This window comes from Colossoma macropomum, unplaced genomic scaffold (assembly GCF_904425465.1).
Source record: "Colossoma macropomum unplaced genomic scaffold, Colossoma_macropomum, whole genome shotgun sequence".
NCBI lineage: Eukaryota > Metazoa > Chordata > Actinopteri > Characiformes > Serrasalmidae > Colossoma > Colossoma macropomum.
Window position 1 is genome coordinate 356,231 of NW_023494786.1, and position 22,512 is coordinate 378,742.

General features: G+C 40.6%; 1 protein-coding gene across 2 annotated transcripts; it reads right to left on the reverse strand.

Annotated features, from left to right (window-relative positions):
- Window positions 1-6,107: 6,107 nt before the first annotated feature.
- Window positions 6,108-19,508, reverse strand: kcnj13 (potassium inwardly rectifying channel subfamily J member 13). Of its 2 annotated transcripts, XM_036557196.1 has the most exons (4): window positions 19,359-19,508; window positions 11,386-11,456; window positions 10,512-11,084; window positions 6,108-6,716 (listed from the first exon to the last, which is right to left on the reverse strand). In XM_036557196.1, exons 3-4 carry the CDS (start codon window positions 11,011-11,013, stop codon window positions 6,124-6,126), a joined length of 1,095 nt encoding a protein of 364 aa, XP_036413089.1. In that variant the 5' UTR covers window positions 11,014-11,084; window positions 11,386-11,456; window positions 19,359-19,508; the 3' UTR covers window positions 6,108-6,123. The 2 variants fall into 2 exon arrangements, with proteins under 2 accessions (XP_036413089.1, XP_036413082.1); XM_036557189.1 differs by lacking the exon at window positions 11,386-11,456.
- Window positions 19,509-22,512: the final 3,004 nt, after the last annotated feature.

The following is a 22,512-nucleotide window of genomic DNA, read 5'->3' on the forward strand; positions in this document are numbered from 1 at the left end:
TCATGAAGTTTGAATTTTACGTAACGTTTACCTTCTTCTGTGAGTTTATTGGCTGGTTGTAAAGCAGAAATCTGATTAGTGTCTGACTCATGTAGACCCTGAGATTCTCCATTATCTGATTACTCAAGTGCATGTAAATGCGTTGATCCGATTACCGACAAATTAGATTTTCTGCAGTTATCAAATTATTAAGTGCATGTAAACACACTTAATGTCAGTATTCATCTACTTTAAAGGGTCCACATCACAGAAGACTTCATTTTCCTCACTTGTTTGAGGTAATAGTTTGATGTAATATGTGAGTATTGCTGAATTTCACTCCCCAGTTCATATATAAGGAATGAACTTGCAAAAATGTCCCATTTTGATTTGTGATGTCACAAAAAATGACCTATTTATGTATATCTACCTATATCAATATGGCTCTGCCCATTCACACTTAAGTTATAAAGAGTGTTTCAGCCTGGATTGCTTTTTGAATGAGGCATGGCCAATCAAAACAGAGCTCATTTACATACACTAACACAAACAGCCTGATTAATTCCTAATTCTACTGTTTTTGGCACATAAAATCACACAAATGTTATAAGTGGAAAATAAATGTAGGATATGGACCTTTCATGGTGCACCTATTGCTGACAAAGGTGTTCAATTGCACATATACACAGATCAGTAGAAAAGCACTGACCAATAGAATGGGCGCTCTGGAGCACATGAGCCTAAGATCACCATGCCCCATGCCAAGTGTGGGCTAGAGGGGTATAAAGCCCCCCAGCATTGGGCTGTGGAGCAGTACTGCGTTCTCTGGAGTGATGGAGCTCCATCCAATACCTTTAGAATGAGTTATGATCCAGAACTGAGCATCCAACATCAGTAGCTGACCTCATGAATGCTCAATCAAATCCTCACAACAATGTTCCAACATCTAGCATAAAGCCTTCCCAGAAGAGTAGAGGCTGTTACTGCAGGAATCTCCCTATTAATACTCTTCATTTCGGACGAAACGCTGGAGGAACAGGTGTCTACAAACATCTGGACATGTAGAGTAGATGGGATCAAAGGGCTTCACCTTTGCTACATCTGTTTCAGTGGTTATGCTAATAAAACATTCTTAGAAAACTGTCTGTATGCTAATGTGAAGATGAAGAGGCACAGAAACGGCAGTTAACCATTAACATGGTAAGCTAGCCTTTGTAGCTAAAGTTAGCTAGCTATCTAATGGTAAGAAGTGTTGCTTTACTGTTATATCGGTGATAACATGAGACTAAAAACCCAAAACAGAAAGTCAACATCTAATGTTAACTAGCTAGCTAAGCTAATGTTACCTACTCATTTCCTCAGCCAGTGAAAAGCCTTCTGCTCTGAAAGGCCAGACGTCCAGAGCAAAGACTTCTAGAATTCCTAACATTAGGTAAGTACTATCATAATCCACCATGTTTTCTAGGGTTGATAAGAATATACAGTGTGCAACTACCAATAAAATCGTGCAGATTTATGCGTAGATTCCATTCCAGTAGATACTGAGTTATTCTCCAAATGTTCGTCCCACTGTTGGTGCCAGTATCTCCTTTTTGGAAGGTGTCATGTGTCTTAAGCTCCAACATGAGTCAGCATCTGTCCAGATCCTAGAAAGGCCTCCAGCAAACATGAGCTCCTCCAATTCCACATGAGAGAAAAGGTCACCAATTTATTTTAAGGTTCTAGCGTGCTAGAGTACGTAAGAGTTAGATAAAGTAAAATCTAGGCCACCCAGATTCAAAATCTTTACATTTTGGGAAACATTCAGGCTATGCTATAAATGTGTGCGAATTTTTGAGGAAAAATTTTAACTTTGCATGGTTTAAAGTCCCTATAATCATACAGATGTTATATATTCATTCATGTATTTTACATTATTCATGGTTGTCCCCATTTGGTGCCATATCTCCACTTAAGACATTTTAATTCAAGCCAACTTAAAGAAATAGGTCGGCGAACAATCAAAGTTATATGATTTTGCACTTTCACCGAATCAGCCAAGACATGTTTGGTGTCCAAATTTTGTTTCTTTAGTTTTGAACTGAAGCTACGAGGCTAATGATGCTAACACTGCAAGTCAATAGTCACCCAAACCATTTCTGTAAATACATGCTCAGAACTTCTCTTAACCCCCTTAAATCTGACCGTGTAAAATTAATACACTAAGTTAATGTGACCTACGTTGTGGTTTAGGTGTCAGGGTTCTTCGTACCCCCACACTTCTGATACCAAAACTACCCCCTGGTACTCTAGATTTAGTCTATGTGTGCCTGAAACCGTAATATTCACCAGACAGTAGACAAAAAGCTTTAGGAAGCTATACATTTGGAGAAAATTGAAACTATGTGAACGCTGTGCATTACTGTATAGCTCCGTAGTACTACCACCACCATGTTTTGCTGTGATTTCAGTTGTCTTTCTGCAGTTGTCTTTTTATTTTGGTGTAATTACTCAAAGTATGCAATTTCTGAAGCTGCTTACTGCAGAGCTTTGGCTGCTTGAGAGTGGCGTAATGGACCAGGCTGGATGCATGAAAGGCTTCAGGGTAATTATTTATTTTTAGGTACTTCAGGCAGGCAAACATGGTTAAAAGTGGTGCATAGTGACTGCAAATGCTATGCTTTTGGTTATGTTATACTACATAACAATTATCACTATAAACATTATTTTATATATCATTTTATATATCATTTTGTACTCATATCTTTTAATATTATGAGTATGAATGTTGTATACCTCCATCAAACTGTGAAAATATTTGTATTTTCCCCCGATATGGGCTACACCGTTTATTGTCACCGCATTTTTTGAGCCAAAATCTTCTCAGAATTATTGTAAAACAATGTCTCAGACATCAGGCAGTGCATTCATATTGAAAAAATGCTCTTTTTTAAAGAATATTTTTATTCAGCTGTTACAAAGATGTTACAAAATTATGGCATTTCTTTTACAGACAACTGTGGGCCTTTCATAGTTCAATGTACAAATAGTAGTGTTTACTTTTAAAAAATGTTTGAAAAAGTCGAATTTTATTAGGATCAGACATGTTTTACTGACATGATACTGATATAAAAATCAATCATTTCTAATTTACAGTACATATATTTGATTGATTAATGAGAAAAAACAAAACAAAAATAGAAGGCCTACTGATTTCCTGTGCCAGTGAAAAGCCTTCTGCTCTGAAAGGCCAGACGTCCAGAGCAAAGACTTTTAGAATTTCTAACATAAGATAAGTACTATCATAATCCAGCATATAATCTAGGGTTGATAAGAAAATAAACATAATATACAGTGTGCAACTACCAATAAAATCGTGCAGATTTATGCGTAGATTCCATTCCAGTAGATACTGAGTTATTCTCTAAATGTTTGTCCCACTGTTGGTGCCAGTATCTCCTTTTTGGAAGGTGTCATGTGTCTTAAGCTCCAACATGAGTCAGCATCTGTCCAGATCCCAGAAAGGCCTCCAGCAAACATGAGCTCCTCCAATTCCACATGAGAGAAAAGGTCACCAATTACCCCAGGTTCCAGTGCGTTAGCACTGTTCATGTAAGAGTGGAGGTCAGTCGGATTGAGGGATAAAGTAAAATTTAGGCTGACCAGATTTAAAATCTTTACATTTTCAGGTTATGCTATAAATGTGTGCAAAATTTTGTAAAAAACTGGTGAACTGTCCATTTAAGTGGTCAAATTGACCACTTTAATTCGTTTTTGCATGGTTTGAAGGCACATAAACATACAGCTATTGAGCAACTTCCAGTCGGTATATTCATCCAAGGCGAAGTTGACATGATTTTCCACATCAGCCAAGACATATTTAGCGTCAAAATTTTGCTTCTTTACTTTTGAACTGAAGCTCTGAAGCTAGTGTTGCCAAAAAGCTAGTGTAAGTCAATAGTCACCCAAACCATTTCCACAAGCACACGTCCAGAACTTCTTTCAGTCAACTCAAACCGCATCCAGGATTAATTCAGATCGTGCAGATGTGGTTTAGAACAAGTCGATATGGTTTAAGAAAGCAGTATGACTCACTATGAACTATTTAAAAAAATAAACACTCAGGTTGCTAAAAACTTCTTCAGGTCGCTAAAAACTTCTTCAGGTCGCTAAAAATGGGGGCAGCTTTTTAGGATAACCAGAGTCACTTGTTTTCCTGAGCACAATTTGGTATTGTACTGTGCAAGGTGACCAAAGAGAGGGCTAATTCACAAGATGCACCGTCCAGTAACGTAAACAGAGCAGCTAAACTCAGAAAATCAATACAGTGTCCGATTACGACATTTGAGGACCACGTTTTCTGCACAAATGAGCCTCAAGCGTATATATGTTGGAACGTGAATATACAATTCCACACTGTTAGAAATCAAGGTACAAACAGTGTAAATGTTCCCTCAAAGGTTCAACAGTGGTTTTAAGGTCTGATTGTGAACCTTAAATAAGTTTTTCCAGGTGAAAAGTTCGTATTTGTACCTTTTCATATCTGAACAGTCAGGGTAACGGTACAGTTATGTTCCCTGACTGAAGGTACTGAGATGTACCCTTGAGGGTTCCACCCCGGTGGCAAGAGGGGCACTGATCCAGTGACGGTTTCGTGCCTTTTTTTCTGAGAGTGAATGCATCAGTTGGACACTGGACCCACCAGTGACTCCCCTGGACCCTCTTAGCAGGAAACCGAAGTTAGTTTCTCATTCAAATTCTCTGTTCCACCTTAAATGGTGCAGCGGTAGCATTGTGGCACCTTAGGCAACATCTCATTTTTGTAGGTTCTTCATAGGTAACTTTTAACAAGTCTTTTGTATTACTGTGCTAACGCTACGTACCTGCGTAGTGACTTCTACAACACACCCCTGCGCTACGGCCTCCCAGCGTTTGAAAGCGCAAAGCAAGATGTTGTGCATATGATAATGCAATTCCAATTTTAGCTTGAATGTGTAAAGAATGTGTAAAAAATTCTTTTTTTTTTTCGAAACTAGCTTATCGTCATAATTTGAAGCAAATACACAAAGATTTTGTCATGTGTTTGTGGAAATGGTTTTCATGACTAATGTTAGCCTGGCAGCTCCAGTTCTAAACTAAATAAACAGAACTTGGACACCAAACACGTCTTGGCTGACGGACTGCATTTGAGGTCAGTGGAAAATCATGTAAATTTGTTTTTTCTTTTCCTTTAAGTCTGGCTGGTATGAATTTGACTCAGAAGAACATGGTAGGAACATGCTACCCAAATCCTGCACCTAATGTCTTCACCACTCTAACTCAGCCTGTTCTCAATCCCTTCATGAGTTTAATCAGGGATGTTGGAGCAGGGAAAACAATTTGGTGCAATTGTTGGCCTTAAAGAACCAACTGGACCATAGAGACCACTGGGGACACTGTAGATAAGGGCACAGACTGTCCAAAAACCCAGACCACCAGTCACCATCACCCTCCCTTATTTTGGAACAGCAGAAAAGACCCAGGAGCTGTCAATCACCCGGTACCCATAGCAGCAAAAGTGTTGAACAGAAATTCATTCGTTTGGGATCTTCAGAGACCGTCCCGTTTAGCACATTAGCGTCTGGTGAAGTTCTTGGAGGTTGTCCTGGAGAAGGAGGGGGCGGAATTATAAAGGCTGCGCTGTACTTCATTTTAACTACGCATGTCATGTAGTTCATGTGTGTCCTCGGAAACTAGCGTGGTACGTCCAACGTTAATGGTGAGGGCAGCGCACCAGGATGGGACGTGACTTCAGCAGCAGACTGAACCACAACAAAGGTAGAAGGTTTTGAGAAGCTAACTGTGCTTGTCCTGCAAGATAAACAAGAGGAGTCTCCTTGACTGTTGCCCTGTTCGCTGTCGACCTTGTGCAAAATCAGGAAAAGTAGTCAAGGAAGGTTTTCCTGTGCTAGCCAGGAATGTTTCTGCTATGATCTGCCCCCTACTGGATCTAGGTCTTACTCCTCTAGACGAGTTTGCCAACAATGCAACTCACGTAACGCATAGTTAAAATAAAGCAAAAACACAGCCTTCGGTTGTTGGAGGTGTTGGAGGTTCTTGGTTCATGAGTGGAATGCCCTTTTGTACGCACGAACTGGATAAAAAGACAACAGACGCTACGTAGATCTATTCCATCTTGTCGTTTCCTTCACCATTGATCTGCACCACACATTCCTTGTCCCGAGAGTTGGGGGCTGTGAGTGAGCAGAGGTGTGTGTCAAAATAGCGCATGGCCTCCGTGCTGTTCCGCCGTTCGTTGCCACGTAGAACCATTGCCTTGGAAAAGCGCCGGCCAAACTGGATCTCGTCAGGCAGGTAGGACGTCCTCTTCTGGTAGGCAGAGCCCGTGCCTTCCTGGGAGGCGGAGAGGAACACCACCACCTCGAAATGCGACTGACTGCCAGGCGTGAGAATGCGGTTTAGTGGGCTGTCCGGTGTCACTGGGTGAATAAATGTCAGCGGTGACAGGAAGAGGGGGCAGGGACGTGACCCCAGGCCGTCGAGCTGGAACTCGAGGGAGGTCTGGTGCAGGGTCATATCATCACGTTCTTCGTAGAGAACGGCGCTCACGCAAACGTCCACCAGCGGCCTGGAGAGCAGGTTACACACGCGGAACATCAGGCAACGCTGACCTTCGATCTCGGAAACCACGGCCTGCGGACTGAACAGGATCCCGCTGTAGCGCTTCTGGGGGCGAGAGAACTTGGCCACGAACGCACCTGAGAGAGAGAAAGATGAAAAGAGAAGTGATTTAAATTTAACCCTGTAGTTATATACATACTATATATATATATATATATATATATATATATATATATATATATATATAGGACCATATCGTTATACTCTGTAGTTCTACAGTTACAGACTGTAGTCCATCTGTTTCTCTGCACCCTGTTCTTCAATGGTCAGGACCCCCACAGGACCCACACAGAGAAGGTACTATTTGGGTGGTGGATCATTCTCAGCACTGCAGTAACACTGACATGGTGGTGTGTTAGTGTGTGTTGCGCTGGTCTGAGTGGATCAGACACAGCAGTGCTGCTGGAGTTTTTAAACACTGTGTCCACTCACTGTCCACTCTATTAGACACTCCTAACTTGTTGGTCCACCTTGTAGATGTAAAGTCAGAGACGATAGCTCATCTGCTGCTGCTCAGTTTGTGTTGGTCATCCTCTAGTCCTTCAACAGGACGCTGTTGGCTGGAAATTTTTGGTTCTCAGTCCAGCAGCGACACTGAGGTGTTTAAAAACTCCATCCACTCAGACCAGCGCAACACACACTAACACACCACCACCACATACCGAGAATGACCCACCACCCAAATAGTACCTGCTCTATGGGGGTCCTGTGGGGGTCCTGACCATTGAAGAACAGGGTGACGGAGTACGCAGAATGAAGCTGTCGATTGTCTTAGCCACACACATTATGTCAGTAACTAATAGGTATATAACTAAAATAAGCTTGAACAAAATTTTATTCTTTGTATACAAACACAATGTAACTTCTGGACTCTCTGTACTTCCAAAGGTTCATGGGTTGACAATCTTGATGACCATATGCTGTGTTACTGGTCACTCAGCGGTAACTGATTGACAGCATGTTTACTGAACGTGCATTAAGTTGTGGTTTAACTGGTTTTAGAAGTTATATGTTAGCTATAGCAAGTTTAAAGAAGTTACAGTATATGTTAGGCCACTCAGTACTGAGAGACTGACGTTTCACAGTTTTACTTTCTCCATGAATGCACAGTCAGTAAATGGGTTCCAAGAGAGTTTTCAAAGGTTAAAAGTTTGCAAAATAGGTAATAGAAAATGAAATATGACTCCTACTGTCCATAATGCAAATATGCACCAATATATACCAACCTAGCATGCACTGAATGTGTCTAGAAGAGTGGACTGTGTATCCAGAACATGTCATTTTGAAACCCCCCCCAACTTGGGGACTATAAATTTAAAAGTGGGTAAAACAGACCAGCTGAACTGTTTGACTTCAAAGAAGATCAGAATTAAAATAGCTAAATTAAACTGGTTATCAAATATTTAATCAGTGAATTTCTGACATCTTTGGTAATTCTAACTACCTGCATGCTTATGGACGTGATTGTTTCTTTGTTTTGAAGTGAAATGTAATAAATTAAAGGGAAAAACTGAAGATAACCTTCATTTCCAGGCCCAGTTATTATTAAATTATATGTGTTTATGTACCAAAACAACAGTCATAATTCATTCTTATCTATTCTCCAACCTCGCATTATACTACATTATGCTTCTGTTACTGTGTCTTTAAGACTGTATGTATATGTAAATGAGCTCTGGTCTGATTGGCTCACAAAACAGTCAGAGTTCTAACACAGTTTTAACAATAAATGGTCTTAAACTCTGGAGTTAATGTAGAACTGCTAATTCACCCTTAACCCTGAAGATCAGCACAGACTGCTGGTCACCATAGCAACACAGACAACAGTCTCGCCCAGCTAGTAGCTAACGAAACAGCAAAGAGAGAGATTTAAGACGAACATCAATAATTTGTGTTTATAATCAGTCCAGCTGGTTTCCTGATAGGTTTAACCCTCTATTGCATGAATTATTACTTAAACATGATAGAAAATGTTTCAATATGATTTTGTTATTTAAAATTGCTTAAATAATCAAAATATCTGAAGAAAAAATTTAATATGGGGAAATTATATGACCCAGTATTTACAAATATTGGAAATTAATACAATTTCAGTTGGTATTTTGAATGCATGGTAATAACAACATCATAATAAAAATTCCTGGACATCTAATGTCATACGTATTTGTCCTTTCAAAGTAAAAGACCCTTTTTCCTCAATTAAATAGGAAAACACAGATTTTATATTACTGCTTTTCAGTGAAATTGAGATAAAGTACTTGTTGCCATATGGCAACACCATGTAATAGTGGGTTAATCTGCAATGAGAAACTGTCAAATACTAAAAAGTCACAAAGCTGAAGTCAGCTTCTTGTGCAAATGATCCCGTTCCACCTTAAATGGTGCAGCAGTTACACTCTGGCGCCTCAGGCACCATTTAAGGTGGAATAGAAAATTTTGAACTAGAAGCTGGCGAATCAGAAGCGACTTCAGCCTCGTAAAAAGTCAAACGTTGAGAGACATTTTACAAGAAATGATTCTACTTTTGTGGAAAAGTTTCCTGCTAGAGATGCGAGAAAAGCGGCTACAGCAGAGCTAAAACTTAAAGCAGAGCAAAGTAAGTCTGCGTTTTCGTTTATATTATATTTGTTAGCCTGCACTAGTACATTAGCATATACTGAGACATATTTACAGCCAAGATGGTAAACTGGACATCAAATGTTGTGGATCCCAAGATGGTTTGATTTTTGTTGAAAGGATAAAATGTCTCTTCTTAACATCTGGGTTGCGACTGCTGCCATATATAGACTGTATGGATTAGGTAGGATGTTCGTGTGCTGCATCAAACTCTTTTGAGGTAAATTCAGTTTTCCATGATATGGGCTATTTAAGATTTTTTTTCATTTTTAAGAACAGAAATGAATCATTTAGACAATATTGACAGTAAAATAGCTCTTTTTTAGAAGTGGGGTGGTTTGATTCCAAGCTAGCATGGATTATTTCTTTTTCTTTCTTTCACTCGTGTGCTAAAAAGATCTGTCAGCATGTTGATTGTGGGCGGGATCTGCACTGAACGGGTGAGACCAGTCCTGTTCTATTGGTCTTTCTGGATTGTAGTGACACCTTGGCCACACCCACAAGCGAGAGGGAGTTATGAAGTGTTTGGAGAAGACACTCCTAATCAGTGCTGTTCAATACACTTCTCAGGAAAGTTCAACCTTCAGTCTGAAAACATCACCATGTGCTGCAGGAACACTGTGGCCTGGATAACTGCTGTTCATTATATTGAGCGGAAGTGCATAACAGTGTCTAGTTGACCTACAAACCCCTACAGTAGAACCCACAATGATTAGGCCCATACATAGAAATGCACCAATTAAAGGGCCAATATGCTACATTTTCCAACCTCTCTTTGTTACTGTACCTTTAAGACTGATGTATGTAAATGAGCTCTGTACTGATTGGCTGCCCTGTACTGTGTCTTGTTAAAAAAAGCAGCCCAGGTCGAAAAACTCCTTATAACTTCAGAGTAAATGGGCGGGGCTTAACTGCTGTAGGCAGATATAGGTAAATGTGTTGGTTTTTGTGACATCACAATAATTGTGAATCTTAGTTTCCATACTGGGACCGTATAGATTGGGGTTTGAAACTTTGACAATGTTTACGTACTACATGTGTCGTTTGTCCTGAGGAAGACTATGGCGTATTGCGTATGGAGATGCAATATGGAAGAAGGGGCGGGGCTTATTCTATGGACACACCCACCCTCAAATGACTGGGCTTTCCAATCTATGTCGCATATAAATAGAGCTTTGTGGAATTTAAACGTTTTTAATACCTAAAACCTCGAATCGTAAGATATGGGTTTCACTACTTCCCTATAAATTACATACCAGTGATGAAGGCCTCCAGCATGAGTCCCAGCAGCATCTGCAGGGCGAGGAGGGCGATAGCGGTGGGACAGTCAGCATTGGGGTACATGGTCCCGTACCCTATGGTCAGCTGGGTCTCCAGAGCGAAGGAGAATGCCGCCGTGAATCCGGTCACGTATTTGACGCACAGCGTGTGACCCGGGGGTGGGTTGTCATGGTCGACGCCCAGGTCTCCGTTAGCCCGGGCTAGCAGGTACCACAGGACGGCAAAGAGGAGCCAGTGGAGGAGGAAGGAGCCGCAGAAGGCCAGGACCACCCAGCGCCAGCGCAGAGACAGCCATGCCCCCCACATGTCCCGCAGCGCCCCCACCCAGGTCGCCCGTCCACCAGCCGCTGGGCCCCTCAGGAGACTACGTCCATCCTTGCTTACCAGTCGCTGCTGGCTGGTAGGTTTGGCCATTAGTGGGGAAGTGGTGGACTTCTGGTCTGAACTGCTGCTGTTTCCAGTGGTGGTAGTTGCCATGGCTATGAGGTGGGAGGTGGTGTGAGGATGGAGGTGGTGGTGGTGATGATGGTGGTGGTGGTGGTTTGGACCTGGAAAGATCAGCAGAACGGAGGGTTAGTGGGAGGTCAGACAAGATGTGAGAGACTCCAACAGACGACGTCTCAGGATCAGACTTTACAAAATAAGAGTCTAATGGAATTGTTGAGAGGACTGATTCTGGGCTCCTCTCTCGTGGACCCACTTGTCTTGTGGAGCCAGGTTAACAAAGTGAACTTCATAAATATTACACTTAGTGATTTCAGATCATGCCTCCAATTATATTTGTCATATAAGAAGAAGAAGAAGAAGATGATATCATTTGACTGTAGGAGGGGAAAGAACTCTGAGAACCTGGGCTGGAGTTCTGGGTGGCTTCTGCTTGAGCTAGAAGACTGGACCCTCTTGAATGAACAGAGATGGGACTGAGGAACAGCAACAAGATGAGAAAGTGGTAATCTTCATGGGAAACACGAGGTAAGGATTGAAATTTATAGGACATCAGATTGGAAGGAGAGGAGCTTCAGGCAAGGTCCTCCTTCCAAACTTCAGTCATTGAAAAAGCCAACCTACTGTGCTTTGTAATCTTCTACTTTTTCTTATTCTACAAAAAAAGTAAAATATTTATTGTCCCGCAGTTTTCTGCTAGAATCATGAAACTTTGCAGGATCAAAGGACCAATACCTGATTAGACGATATTTTTTTCCTATAAAAAATGATGCACAGCAATAACAGTGCAAATAATGGATTTAAGGTGGCACTGCATTTAAGGTGGCAGTAAATTTCAGCCAACACTGAATTTAAGATGGCAGTGAATTTGAGGTATCAGTGAATTTAAGGTGGAAGTGAATTTAAGGTGGCAGTGAATTCAAGCAAGCAGTGGATTTAAGTTACCAGTGTATTTATTAGCATAGCAACAACCTGGCACCCCATAGCAAGCACCTAGCAACACCTTGCCAACCACCTTGGATACATTTGCAACTGCATAGCAACATCTAAGCAAAACTTTGGCAACCATCATCATCATCGTCTTCCAAAATGTTAACATTTTAGCATTTTAACGTGATCAAAGCTGTGGCTTCCAGTTCTGCTTTAACTCATATTATCAGTCAAAGACCGTCCACCACCGTGAAGGTCTCTTCTTCATTTTCCAAGTCTCAGTTGTTGTCGTCATTCCTGTAGCTCATCAGAACATGCCGAACCCCAGCTAATACACTACAGGACTACAACACTGAAGCCATGCGGAGGCTCAGTCTGAGTGCTTGATTTACATTGCAGTGCATTAAAGGAAAAATAACCCGCATTTCCCCACATTACTGCTCCATCACGTCACGTTCCATCGCAGTGAGTCACGGCCTGCGGTGCGACCCTGAACCTGCTTTCCCCGGCACACAATCTCCGCCGGAGACGTCAGTACTGATTATCCTGACACGCTTCACACCTACAACACTTACAGCAATATTATTCTCCATATACTGCAGGGCAACATCTGTAGTGATTCACTAGTACATTTAATGAGTGCTAAATTAGCATAACTACTAGATGTACTTTAAAAGTGATACATGAAGATTTTTATGTCAACAGAGTTTGCATGTTCCTCTTTTATAATTTTAAATTTAAAGTAAATAAATAAATAAATATTCAAATATATAATAATAAGTATATAAATATTAATTAAATATATTTTTTTAATTAAAACTAAAACAGATGTATAAAAATCTATCTATTTATTTATTTAATGTATTTTTAAATATTTTAAATATTTTTATGCCATTGTTTTTCATATTTGCTCATATTAATGTATTTAATTTATTCATCACTGTAAGAAAATCTCATTTGGTCTAGTGCTTATTCGAGACGGAAACCAAGTCTGAAAGAGCCAATTTTTCTCGTATTTAATTTTTTTCCCACTTACGACGTTTGAGTGCTTTATGTTTTCTGATTAATTTTTACTTCACACTCTATCCCTCAGAATTAAACACCTGTTTTTGTTACTGTACCATTAGAAAAGGCAGAGGCAGAGCTCATTTACATATATCAATATGTAAATGCTTCATTTAAAAAAACAAAAACAAACAAACAATGAATTAAAAACAGGCGGTGTAGTTTCTATATACGGACTGCATGGACTGGGGGGTGAATGGAACACTTTGCACTATTTACACTGTTTATGACACTCAGTATGAAGAAGACTAAGGTGATGATGACAGGAAAGACTGCTAACTTTACTATCGATGGATGAGGTGTGGAAATGGTGGACAGCTTTTGCCTACTCAGATCAATTATTTTGGGGTCCAGTGGCACGGCAGCGCTGTCACCTCACAGCAAGAAGGGCCTGGGTTCGATTCCCCGGCTGGGCATACAGGGGGCCCATGTCTGCATGGGTTTCCTCCCACAGTCCATGCAGTCAGGCCCTAAATTGGCCCTGTGACCTGCCCTGCAACCTGTCCAGGGTGTTTCCTGCCTTCCACCCAATGACTACTGGGATGACACCACCAGGAGGATAAGTGGCTTAGTGTGTAGGTAGATCCAGCACTCAGGCTGTGGTTCTTCATGTATGTGAAAGCTGGACAATAAACAAGCGAGACAGGTAAACAAAGTCTTCTAAAATTACCTTGGATGGCAAAGAAATCTGGATCCTTGACCAAATCAAGCCTCACCTCTCACTCAAAGCCCAGATAACTAAACTGAAGCTCTTCTTTTGGACACATTCTGAGAAGAACCAGTTCATTGGAAAAGTCAGTTGTGTTTGCAAGAGTTGAAGGTGAAAGAGGATGACCAGCTACAAGAAGGATGGATGAATCAGAGGAATCATGAACCAGCCATTGAGAAGCCTGAAGGCCCAAACAGACGACAGGAAACTGGAGATGGTCACCAGGAGTCGGAAATGACCTGACGGTACTTAATAATGATAACACTATTTACACACAATACACAGTATCAAACTTTTATTTTGAAAAAGTTGGGAAATTAGATTTTCCAAAGTTTTTGATCCAATTTGCCACATTTATGATAAGTTTCAGGTTTTGTCAGTTCAGAAAATCTCAATAAAAGATAGCAGAATCAAGACAACTACTGTGTGTTTACCACAGAGAGAGATAGAGGGATAAAGAGAGGGGTAGAGAGAGGGGTAGTGAGGAACAGAGGGACAGAGAGCTGCTTCGATTGTGTCCACGGTAATTGTGTGCTGGCGTAGCTGCCAGGTGATTTAATTAGTGATCTTTCACAGCGGGCGGGTGTGTGTGTGGAAAAGGCTGCAGGAATGTTATTTAATCCTCTCTTTCATTCCCTCTCTCTCTCTCTCTCTCTCTCTCGGTCTGTCTGTCTGGAGGCTACAGTAATTGGGCTGCCGGACAGTACAAACTGCAGTGTGCTGAAATGATTAGTTATGAAAGCGGAGGAGGGAGGCTGTTTTCATCTTCTTGCCGGACTGTGTTGGAGTGTTAGTGTGAGGAGAGACAGCCTTAAAGCGATAGTTCAGCCAAAAATCTAATTTACAGTCCCCCCCAATCCCCCACCCTACCTTGCCCCAGATGTGGTCAATCATCCAGACATATTTGGTGCCTGAAGTTTGCTTCTTTAGATTTTTCCACTGGAGCTATGAAGCTAATATAGCTAACAAGTAATGAAAGCGTATAGTCACCACTTTAGCAAGGCTGTGGAGTTGATCAGTGCTCTCTAATAGGCTTGATTATCTGGTTTCTAATACTGTATGACACACTTAACCTGTCCACCAATTTTGGCCGAAATATCTTGACGGGGAACGGAAGTGTTGTTCATCACTGCTTACGCTACGTTGCTAACAGACTCTTTTCAACTGCTTTCCACTTTAAATTCTCTTTAACTGGATATATTCTTCCCTAGTAGGCTGAGCGGCTGAGCAGAAAGCTAACAGGCTAACGCTACAATATTAAAAGACAGCCTTCGAGTTCAGGCCTTTACAATAAGAGTTACTTAAAAACATACCAAGTTACGAATGTTACGCCTTAAACTACCTGTATTCAAATAGCTGACCAACCCTGCTTAAAGAACAGCACAGCATGCTGGTCTAAGCTGGTTTATGCTGGTCTGGTGCTGATTTGGCTGATCACCCCACCATGGTCATGCTGGTTGACCAGCAAACCAACATCCGAAACATAAAATATGCTGGTTTTGCAGGTGACCAGCTAAGCTGGTCTATGCTTGTTTTTCTAGCAGGGAAAATCCAACATAGCTCTGAGCTAACCTTGCTAGCATGGCGCTATATACCATATGAGGTATGTTATAATAACTCTGCTTTAAAAAAATCTAAGCGAATTAGCAGATTTCTGTGTTAAACGTTGCTATTGCTGTATGGCCTAATGCCACTACCTAACAGTGCAACACATCAATTAGTTGAAATGACTTTAAGAGCAATTTGTGTAGCTATAAACAGAATCTGAAGATCGATTACAAACATCAGCACACAAGCATTCAAGCATTCCAACAATAAAGATCCGTGCTAGAGAAACCAGATCAGACCAGCATGCCTGGTCACCAAAACTAGCATATGTTGTGTTTCGGTTGCTGGTATGCATGTCAACCAGTATGATCATGCTGGGTGACCAGGTAAACCAGCACTAGAGAACCTCTAATCAGATGGACCAGGTTAGGTCAGCATGGGATCCAGATGGTTTGAGGCGACCCTGTGATGAATTAAGCATGCAGTTAGCAAAACCTTGCTAGCTTGTTAGCTGCATTAGCCTTGTAGCTCGGGTGCAAAAGTAAAGAAGCAAACTTCAGACACCAAGTATGTCTCAGGTGGTTGTTTGGGATGAATTGTGTACGTTTTTGCTTTGAACTCTCACTTTAATACCGAAGCATTTGGTGTTTTTTTTCTGAGCTGACCAACAAAAAGATTGAAGCCCCATTTCCAACAGTGTAATTCTTAATAACATGCTAATAAAGCGATTCTCTTCAGAAAACAGACCTTAATTAGCTGCCCAAACTTAAACGTACGAGACAGAGACAGAGAGAGAGAGAGAGAGAGAGAGAGAGAGAGAGAGAGAGAGAGAGTTAGTTCTGAAAATGAACCTGTTTTAAAATATAAATCACAGCAGCTCATCATTTAGACAAAGACCCTCTGTATGTGTGTGTGTATTAATCTGACCGCTCGAGGCCTTAAAGTTTGAGAGGGTCAGATGACGCATCTGATCTTATCAATGAAAACAGTGACTTGCAGTGAGTGTGTCTATGTTTAAAGATAAACATAGAAATGTGGGGTTTTCTCTTGAAAGGGGAATTCCACCAATCTTTCAAAATTTCTGCCTAATTCAGTGTTTGAGATCGTGGTTTGGTGTGAAGTGATTCATTGTAGAGACTCAGATTTCTTTACAGTGGTGGCGAAGGATGTCTCAGACATCAGGCGGTGAATTCATAACCATTTACTGTAGTAACTTTCTGTGAGGGAGCTTTTAGAGGTGGATGTCTGGTTCCTATCACCACCACTGTGAACAGTTCTGACTCTGTAAGTTTCTCTAAAACAGAGCGTTTCACACCAAACCACTCTGAACGACTCTGTTTGCATCTTAACTACTTAATTGTGTAGAACCTTTGAAAAATCAGTGGCCCTTTAAGAACCTGTACAACTTGTAGGCCTGATTTTAGCACAGTGTTAACACAAGGTTGTGAATGACATTAAAGGGCCCATACCCTTCATTTTTCTTGGGTTTTATTTTTTGTCCCCTGCTGTCCTCTTTTGACTTCTGTATAGCGTTTTATACCAAAAATAGTCATAATTTATATTTATGTGACCATTTTTCAGCTTCTGTTTATCCCGTAGAATGAATCCAGCTGTTTTTGTTACTGAGCCTAATATTTAAATATATTTAAATGAGCTATATTCTGATTGGCTGCCTCATTCAGAAAAACTGTCTGGGCTGAAACACATCTTATAACCCCAGTGTGTGGATAGAATAATAAATAAAATGTCTATATCTTGTGCTGTAGTCATGGCGACCCCTGGTTCCTATCACCACCACTGTAAAGACATCTGAACCATTTCACACCAAACCACCCTGAATCTCTCTGTTTACACTTCAGACTCTAAATTATGCAGGAATTTTGAAAAAGTGGTGGAGTTCCCCTTCATATGTGGAGACTTTTGGATGTTGGGTTAGCACAGCTCCCAATCAGTGTCTATTTATTTGGTTTATACAGTGACAGTATCGTATGTCTAACTATGCATGTGTCAGGCTTTGGTCCTCGTGGGCCGCAGCTCCACAGACCTCAGCCTTCTGCCTCATTAAATGCACCTGATTCAGAGCCTTAGTCGAGGAAGCCTGTTTGACCTGTCTGAGATGCTGCAGTGCATTTTTGCAACATCAGACCAGCAAAGCAGACCCAGCTCTAACCAGGATACACGTGAATGACCATTATAAAGGTCAGAAACAGGTCAACAGTGGTCACTGTAAGGCAGGTGAGTAAAACTGAGGTGCACTTTCTTCTTCACTGATAGAAACTGCTGCAAATGATGGCAATATCATGTATTCAAATTTGAACAGTCCTCTATAGACTAACTACAAATATTCAAATTTATAACAAACTACTCTTTAAACGTTTGGGATCACTTGTCATCTTAATAATTGCACTTTTTTCAGTCATAATTAATACATTTCAGATTGAAAAATGATAAACTAGCCACCAGAAGGTGTTTTAGATGTGTTTTAGATGTCTCATGTTGTTGGAACAAAACCTTGTTTCTCCAAAAATGGTAACTTTACTGGAGAAAGAAAAAACATACTCAACTTTTAGTGCAAGTCAATGGAACCAGACATATTTCCAAGTCATTTTGGGTCGTTTCTTTTGGTCTATTCACCATGAAATTTAGACACAACATAAAAGACGAGGGGTACTTTCAAAATATGGTGAAAACTGAAAAATGACAAATATAAAGATACTTTTTTTCTGACAGCAGCGCTAAACAGAATATATTATCATGTTTAGCTTTGAGATTTTATTACCACATGAGGTGTCTGGCATACAAATTTCATTATTATAACATATTCCATAAGGGGATACAGCTTCCTCAGTCATATTAGAGTCATTTACAGCTGCTCATAATTTGAAAGCTATAAAGTTGTACTAATATTATAACAATAATAATAATGATTTCCCATCTGCACCTGCTCTAAGATTGTTTGTATATTGTTAAATACAGTGATTCCAGATTTGGTGAAACTTGACAGTCAACAGCTTAAAGGGGAATTTCACCCATTTTTAAAATTTTCTTCACAATTAAATGGTAAAGATGTAAACAATGTTCATTCAGAGTGGTTTGGCTTGAAATGCTGCATTCTAGAGCAACTTGGAAAAGATACTGTTAACGACATGTTGAAGATACTGTTAAAGAAAAGTTAAAGACACTTAACGAAATATTAATGATACTGTTAAATAAATGTTAAAGATACTGTCAACAAAATGTTAAAAATACAGTTAACAAAGTGTTAAAGATACTGTTGACGAATGTTAAAGATACAGTTAACAAAATGTTAAAAATACTGTTGACGAATGTTAAAGATACTGTTAAGAAAATGTTACAGATACTGTTAAAGAAATGTTAAAGACACTGTTGATGAAATATTAAATATACTGTTAACGAATTATTAAAGACACTGTTGAAGAAATATTAAAGGTACTGTTAACGAAATGTTAAAGATACTGTTAACAAAATGTTAAAGATACTGTTGACTAAATGTTAAAGGGGAACCCCACCAATTTTTTTATAAATTTCTGCATTATTAAATGGTTAAGATGTAAACAGAGTCGTTCAGAGTGGTTTGGTGTGAAACACTCTGTTCTAGAGAAACTTACCAAATCAGAACTGTTCACAGTGGTGGTGATAGGAACCAGACGTCCACCTCTAAAAGCTCCCTCACAGAAAGTTACTACATGAAATGGTTATGAATTCACTGCCTGATGACTGAGACACTGTTTTATGATAGTTTTGAGAAGATTTTGGCCTTAAACTCCATTCATGGTGGAGGGATACATAATATGCAGGGCGCTGTGAGACAAAATAGTCCCCAAAGAAAACTTATTATTTCAGATTTTCCACGATTTTCCATCATCAACACTCCATATAAACTCAGAAGACTCGTGTAGGTTCACTGGTGTTTTCATAGTAAATAAAATGTCTATATTTGTGTTGTAGTCATGGCGACCCCTGGTTCCTATCACCACCACTGTAAAGAAGTCAAACACTGATTTATGCAGAATTTTAGAAAAATGGGTGGAATTCCCTTTTAAGGCTACTGTTTAAGAAATGTTAAAAGATACACTTCGAACAGAGGTAAGTACTTCGGAAATACCTTGAGCTGGCCGGCAGGGTCAGTAGAGGTCAAAGGTCAATGAGCAGACACACTGCTCTTCTTTGTGCAGTGACTGAAGCTCTTCTTTCTAGATCTGATGTGTCCACTCTCTGGGCCGTCCTCCCTCTTATACATCTATAAGTAACCCTCTGTATCAACTGTAACAATCCAATCACAGAGCTTTTGTAAGCTTTACAAAATCCAGCTGCTCTGATTGGACAGCGCTGCTCTGTGAAGCTCCACCCACCACCCTGCCAACTTAGTCCACTCCTTCAGCAAGGAAAAGGACAGGATCTTTAAAAGGCTGCCTCGACTGAGTCACTTGGGAACGTCTGACCAAATGTTTGTGGTCATTTTTTTCCCTTTTTTAAACCGTTACTAGCGCCTTTGTTCACTGTGAAGGTTCTGTTCTTTATCTTTGGGGGTCATAGGTGGTTTCCTCTTCCAATCAATGTGCTGAATGATAATTGGCCGCACAAAAGCGTTGAGCCTATCACTGTTTGAGATTCTGAGCTTGTTCCGGTTTCCTAGGTAACGGCGAATCCTGTAGAGAGAGGTTAAGGGCCTTTCAGTGCTGCAATCTACCGCTTTATCACACACACACACACACACACACACACACACACACACACACACACTGTATCCCACACTGTTCATGTGTGGGAAGTGCTGGGAAGGCTTTGTGTGTGTGTGTGTCTGTGTGTGTGTCTGTGTGTGTGTCTGTGTGTGTGTGTGTGCATATTTTATTCAACTTACTCAATTCAACTTTTGCACTCTATACACTTTTTAAACTTACACAATGTAGATTATTATTATTATTATTATTATTATTATTAACAGTAGTAGTAGTAGTAGTAGTAGTAATTATTGTTCTATAACTACACTAAATAAATACACATCATAAATAATACAGCACAGATGGGCGACAAAAATATCATAATACTTCAATGTATTTTTACGCATCATGACGTTTAGCTTATCTACAATTAAAACATTTGGATTTAGCAAAATAGAACCTGTAGTAAAAATAGAAAAAACAAAATAATAATAATAAATCTACAACTACAAAGACTTCTATTCAAACTGCACTGCACTAAATTCAGGTAAACAGGCCCAATTAAACTCACTTGTGTTAGTCTGTAGACTGTCTCTCTAACCTAGCTGGGCAGTGCATCTCTCTCTAGACTGTCTCTCTAACCTAGCTGGGCAGTGCATTTCTCTCTAGACTGTCTCTCTAACCTAGCTGGGCAGTGCATCTCTCTCTAGACTGTCTCTCTAACCTAGCTGGGCAGTGCATCTCTCTCTAGACTGTCTCTCTAACCTAGCCGGGCAGTGCATCTCTCTCTAGACTGTCTCTGTAACCTAGCCAGGCAGTGCATCTCTCTAGACTGTCTCTCTAACCTAGCTGGGTAGTGCATTTCTCTCTAGACTGTCTCTCTAACCTAGCTGGGCAGTGTATTTCTCTCTAGACTGTCTCTCTAACCGAGCTGGGCAGTGCATTTCTCTCTAGACTGTCTCTCTAACCGAGCTGGGCAGTGCATCTCTCTCTAGACTGTCTCTCTAACCTAGCTGGGCAGTGCATCTCTCTCTAGTCTGTCTCTCTAACCTAGCTGGGCAGTGCATCTCTCTCTAGTCTGTCTCTCTAACCTAGCTGGGCAGTGCATCTCTCTCTAGTCTGTCTCTCTAACCTAGCTGGGCAGTGCATCTCTCTTTAGACTGTCTCTCTAACCTAGCTGGGCAGTGCATCTCTCTCTAGACTGTCTCTCTAACCTAGCTGGGCAGTGCATCTCTCTCTAGACTGTCTCTCTAACCTAGCTGGGCAGTGCATCTCTCTCTAGTCTGTCTCTCTAACCTAGCTGGGCAGTGCATCTCTCTTAGACTGTCTCTCTAACCTAGCTGGGCAGTGCATCTCTCTCTAGACTGTCTCTCTAACCTAGCTGGACAGTGCATCTCTCTCTAGACTGTCTCTCTAACCTAGCTGGGCAATTGCAAATGGTTGTGGGAACAAGCTAAGTAATAATACTATTATTACTGTACATTCTTTGGGTAATTTGTTTACATCCATGGGCCAACAGCAGGCTTGTTTATCGGACAAAGTTGACAAACGCACCATCGCCCTCTACTTTAAGCTCCGCCTTCAAAAGGCTTTGGATTGTTTTTGAAAATTCACTCTTAGCTTGTTCCCACACTGATAAGTCTACGTTCCAACCCACATTAAGCACCTAATTTCTCATGGTGGCCCCAGACATTCATGTTCTGAGACAGTACGGCATGTGTCTCTGGGAGTGTTTGGCTATATGGCTGAAATTGTGCATATATGACGTATCTGTGTGTGTTTGTGGCTTTGAGTGTCCATGTGCAAGTGTGAGTGCATATTTGTGTTTGCCCGTAAAGCTTGCATGATTCAGTGATTCCAATTGATTCTCAGGCATATTTTCTGTAACTGTCACACAACTGTACACATTACTGTACTAATATACAGGGCAGCGCACACACACACACACACACACATGCATAGAAAACATGTAGCCAGACATTCAAAGCTATACCCCTGAATTACTGCATATTTTGGAGACAATTTATTTTGAACTAATTTGAAATTATCCTGAAGTGTAAAACCTCTGCAACTAATATATAAAATTGTGGCATGTGCAAAAAGTTTGGACACCCTACCAAAAGTGTTAAAGTCTCACACAATTAACTTATTAGGCCTTAAATTAACTCGCCGGGACTGTTTAGGCAGGTCAGCTGATAACAGAGTTTAATAAATTCTCTGACTCTTCAAACTTTCTGCTAACACTCAACAACCATGGGCTCCTCTAAGCAGCTGGCTGAGGATCTGAAAATGATGCTTATTGATACCAACAATCAGGTGAGGCTATAAAAAGATATCAACACTCCTACTCACAATTTCCACTGAAATGTCATTAAGAAATATCCATTAAACGGAAATTTAGGGGTCAAGGCACAATTTGTAAGACCAAGAAAACTGACATAGAACTGCTCATATGTTGACCAGAAATGCAAAGCAAAACCCCCACATGACAGCAAACGCACTGCAGGTAGGTTCAACTGATACAGGCGTGGTGGCGCACCGTTCTAATCTGCAAACACAATCTGCATGGAAGAGTCATCAGAAGGAAACCTTACCACA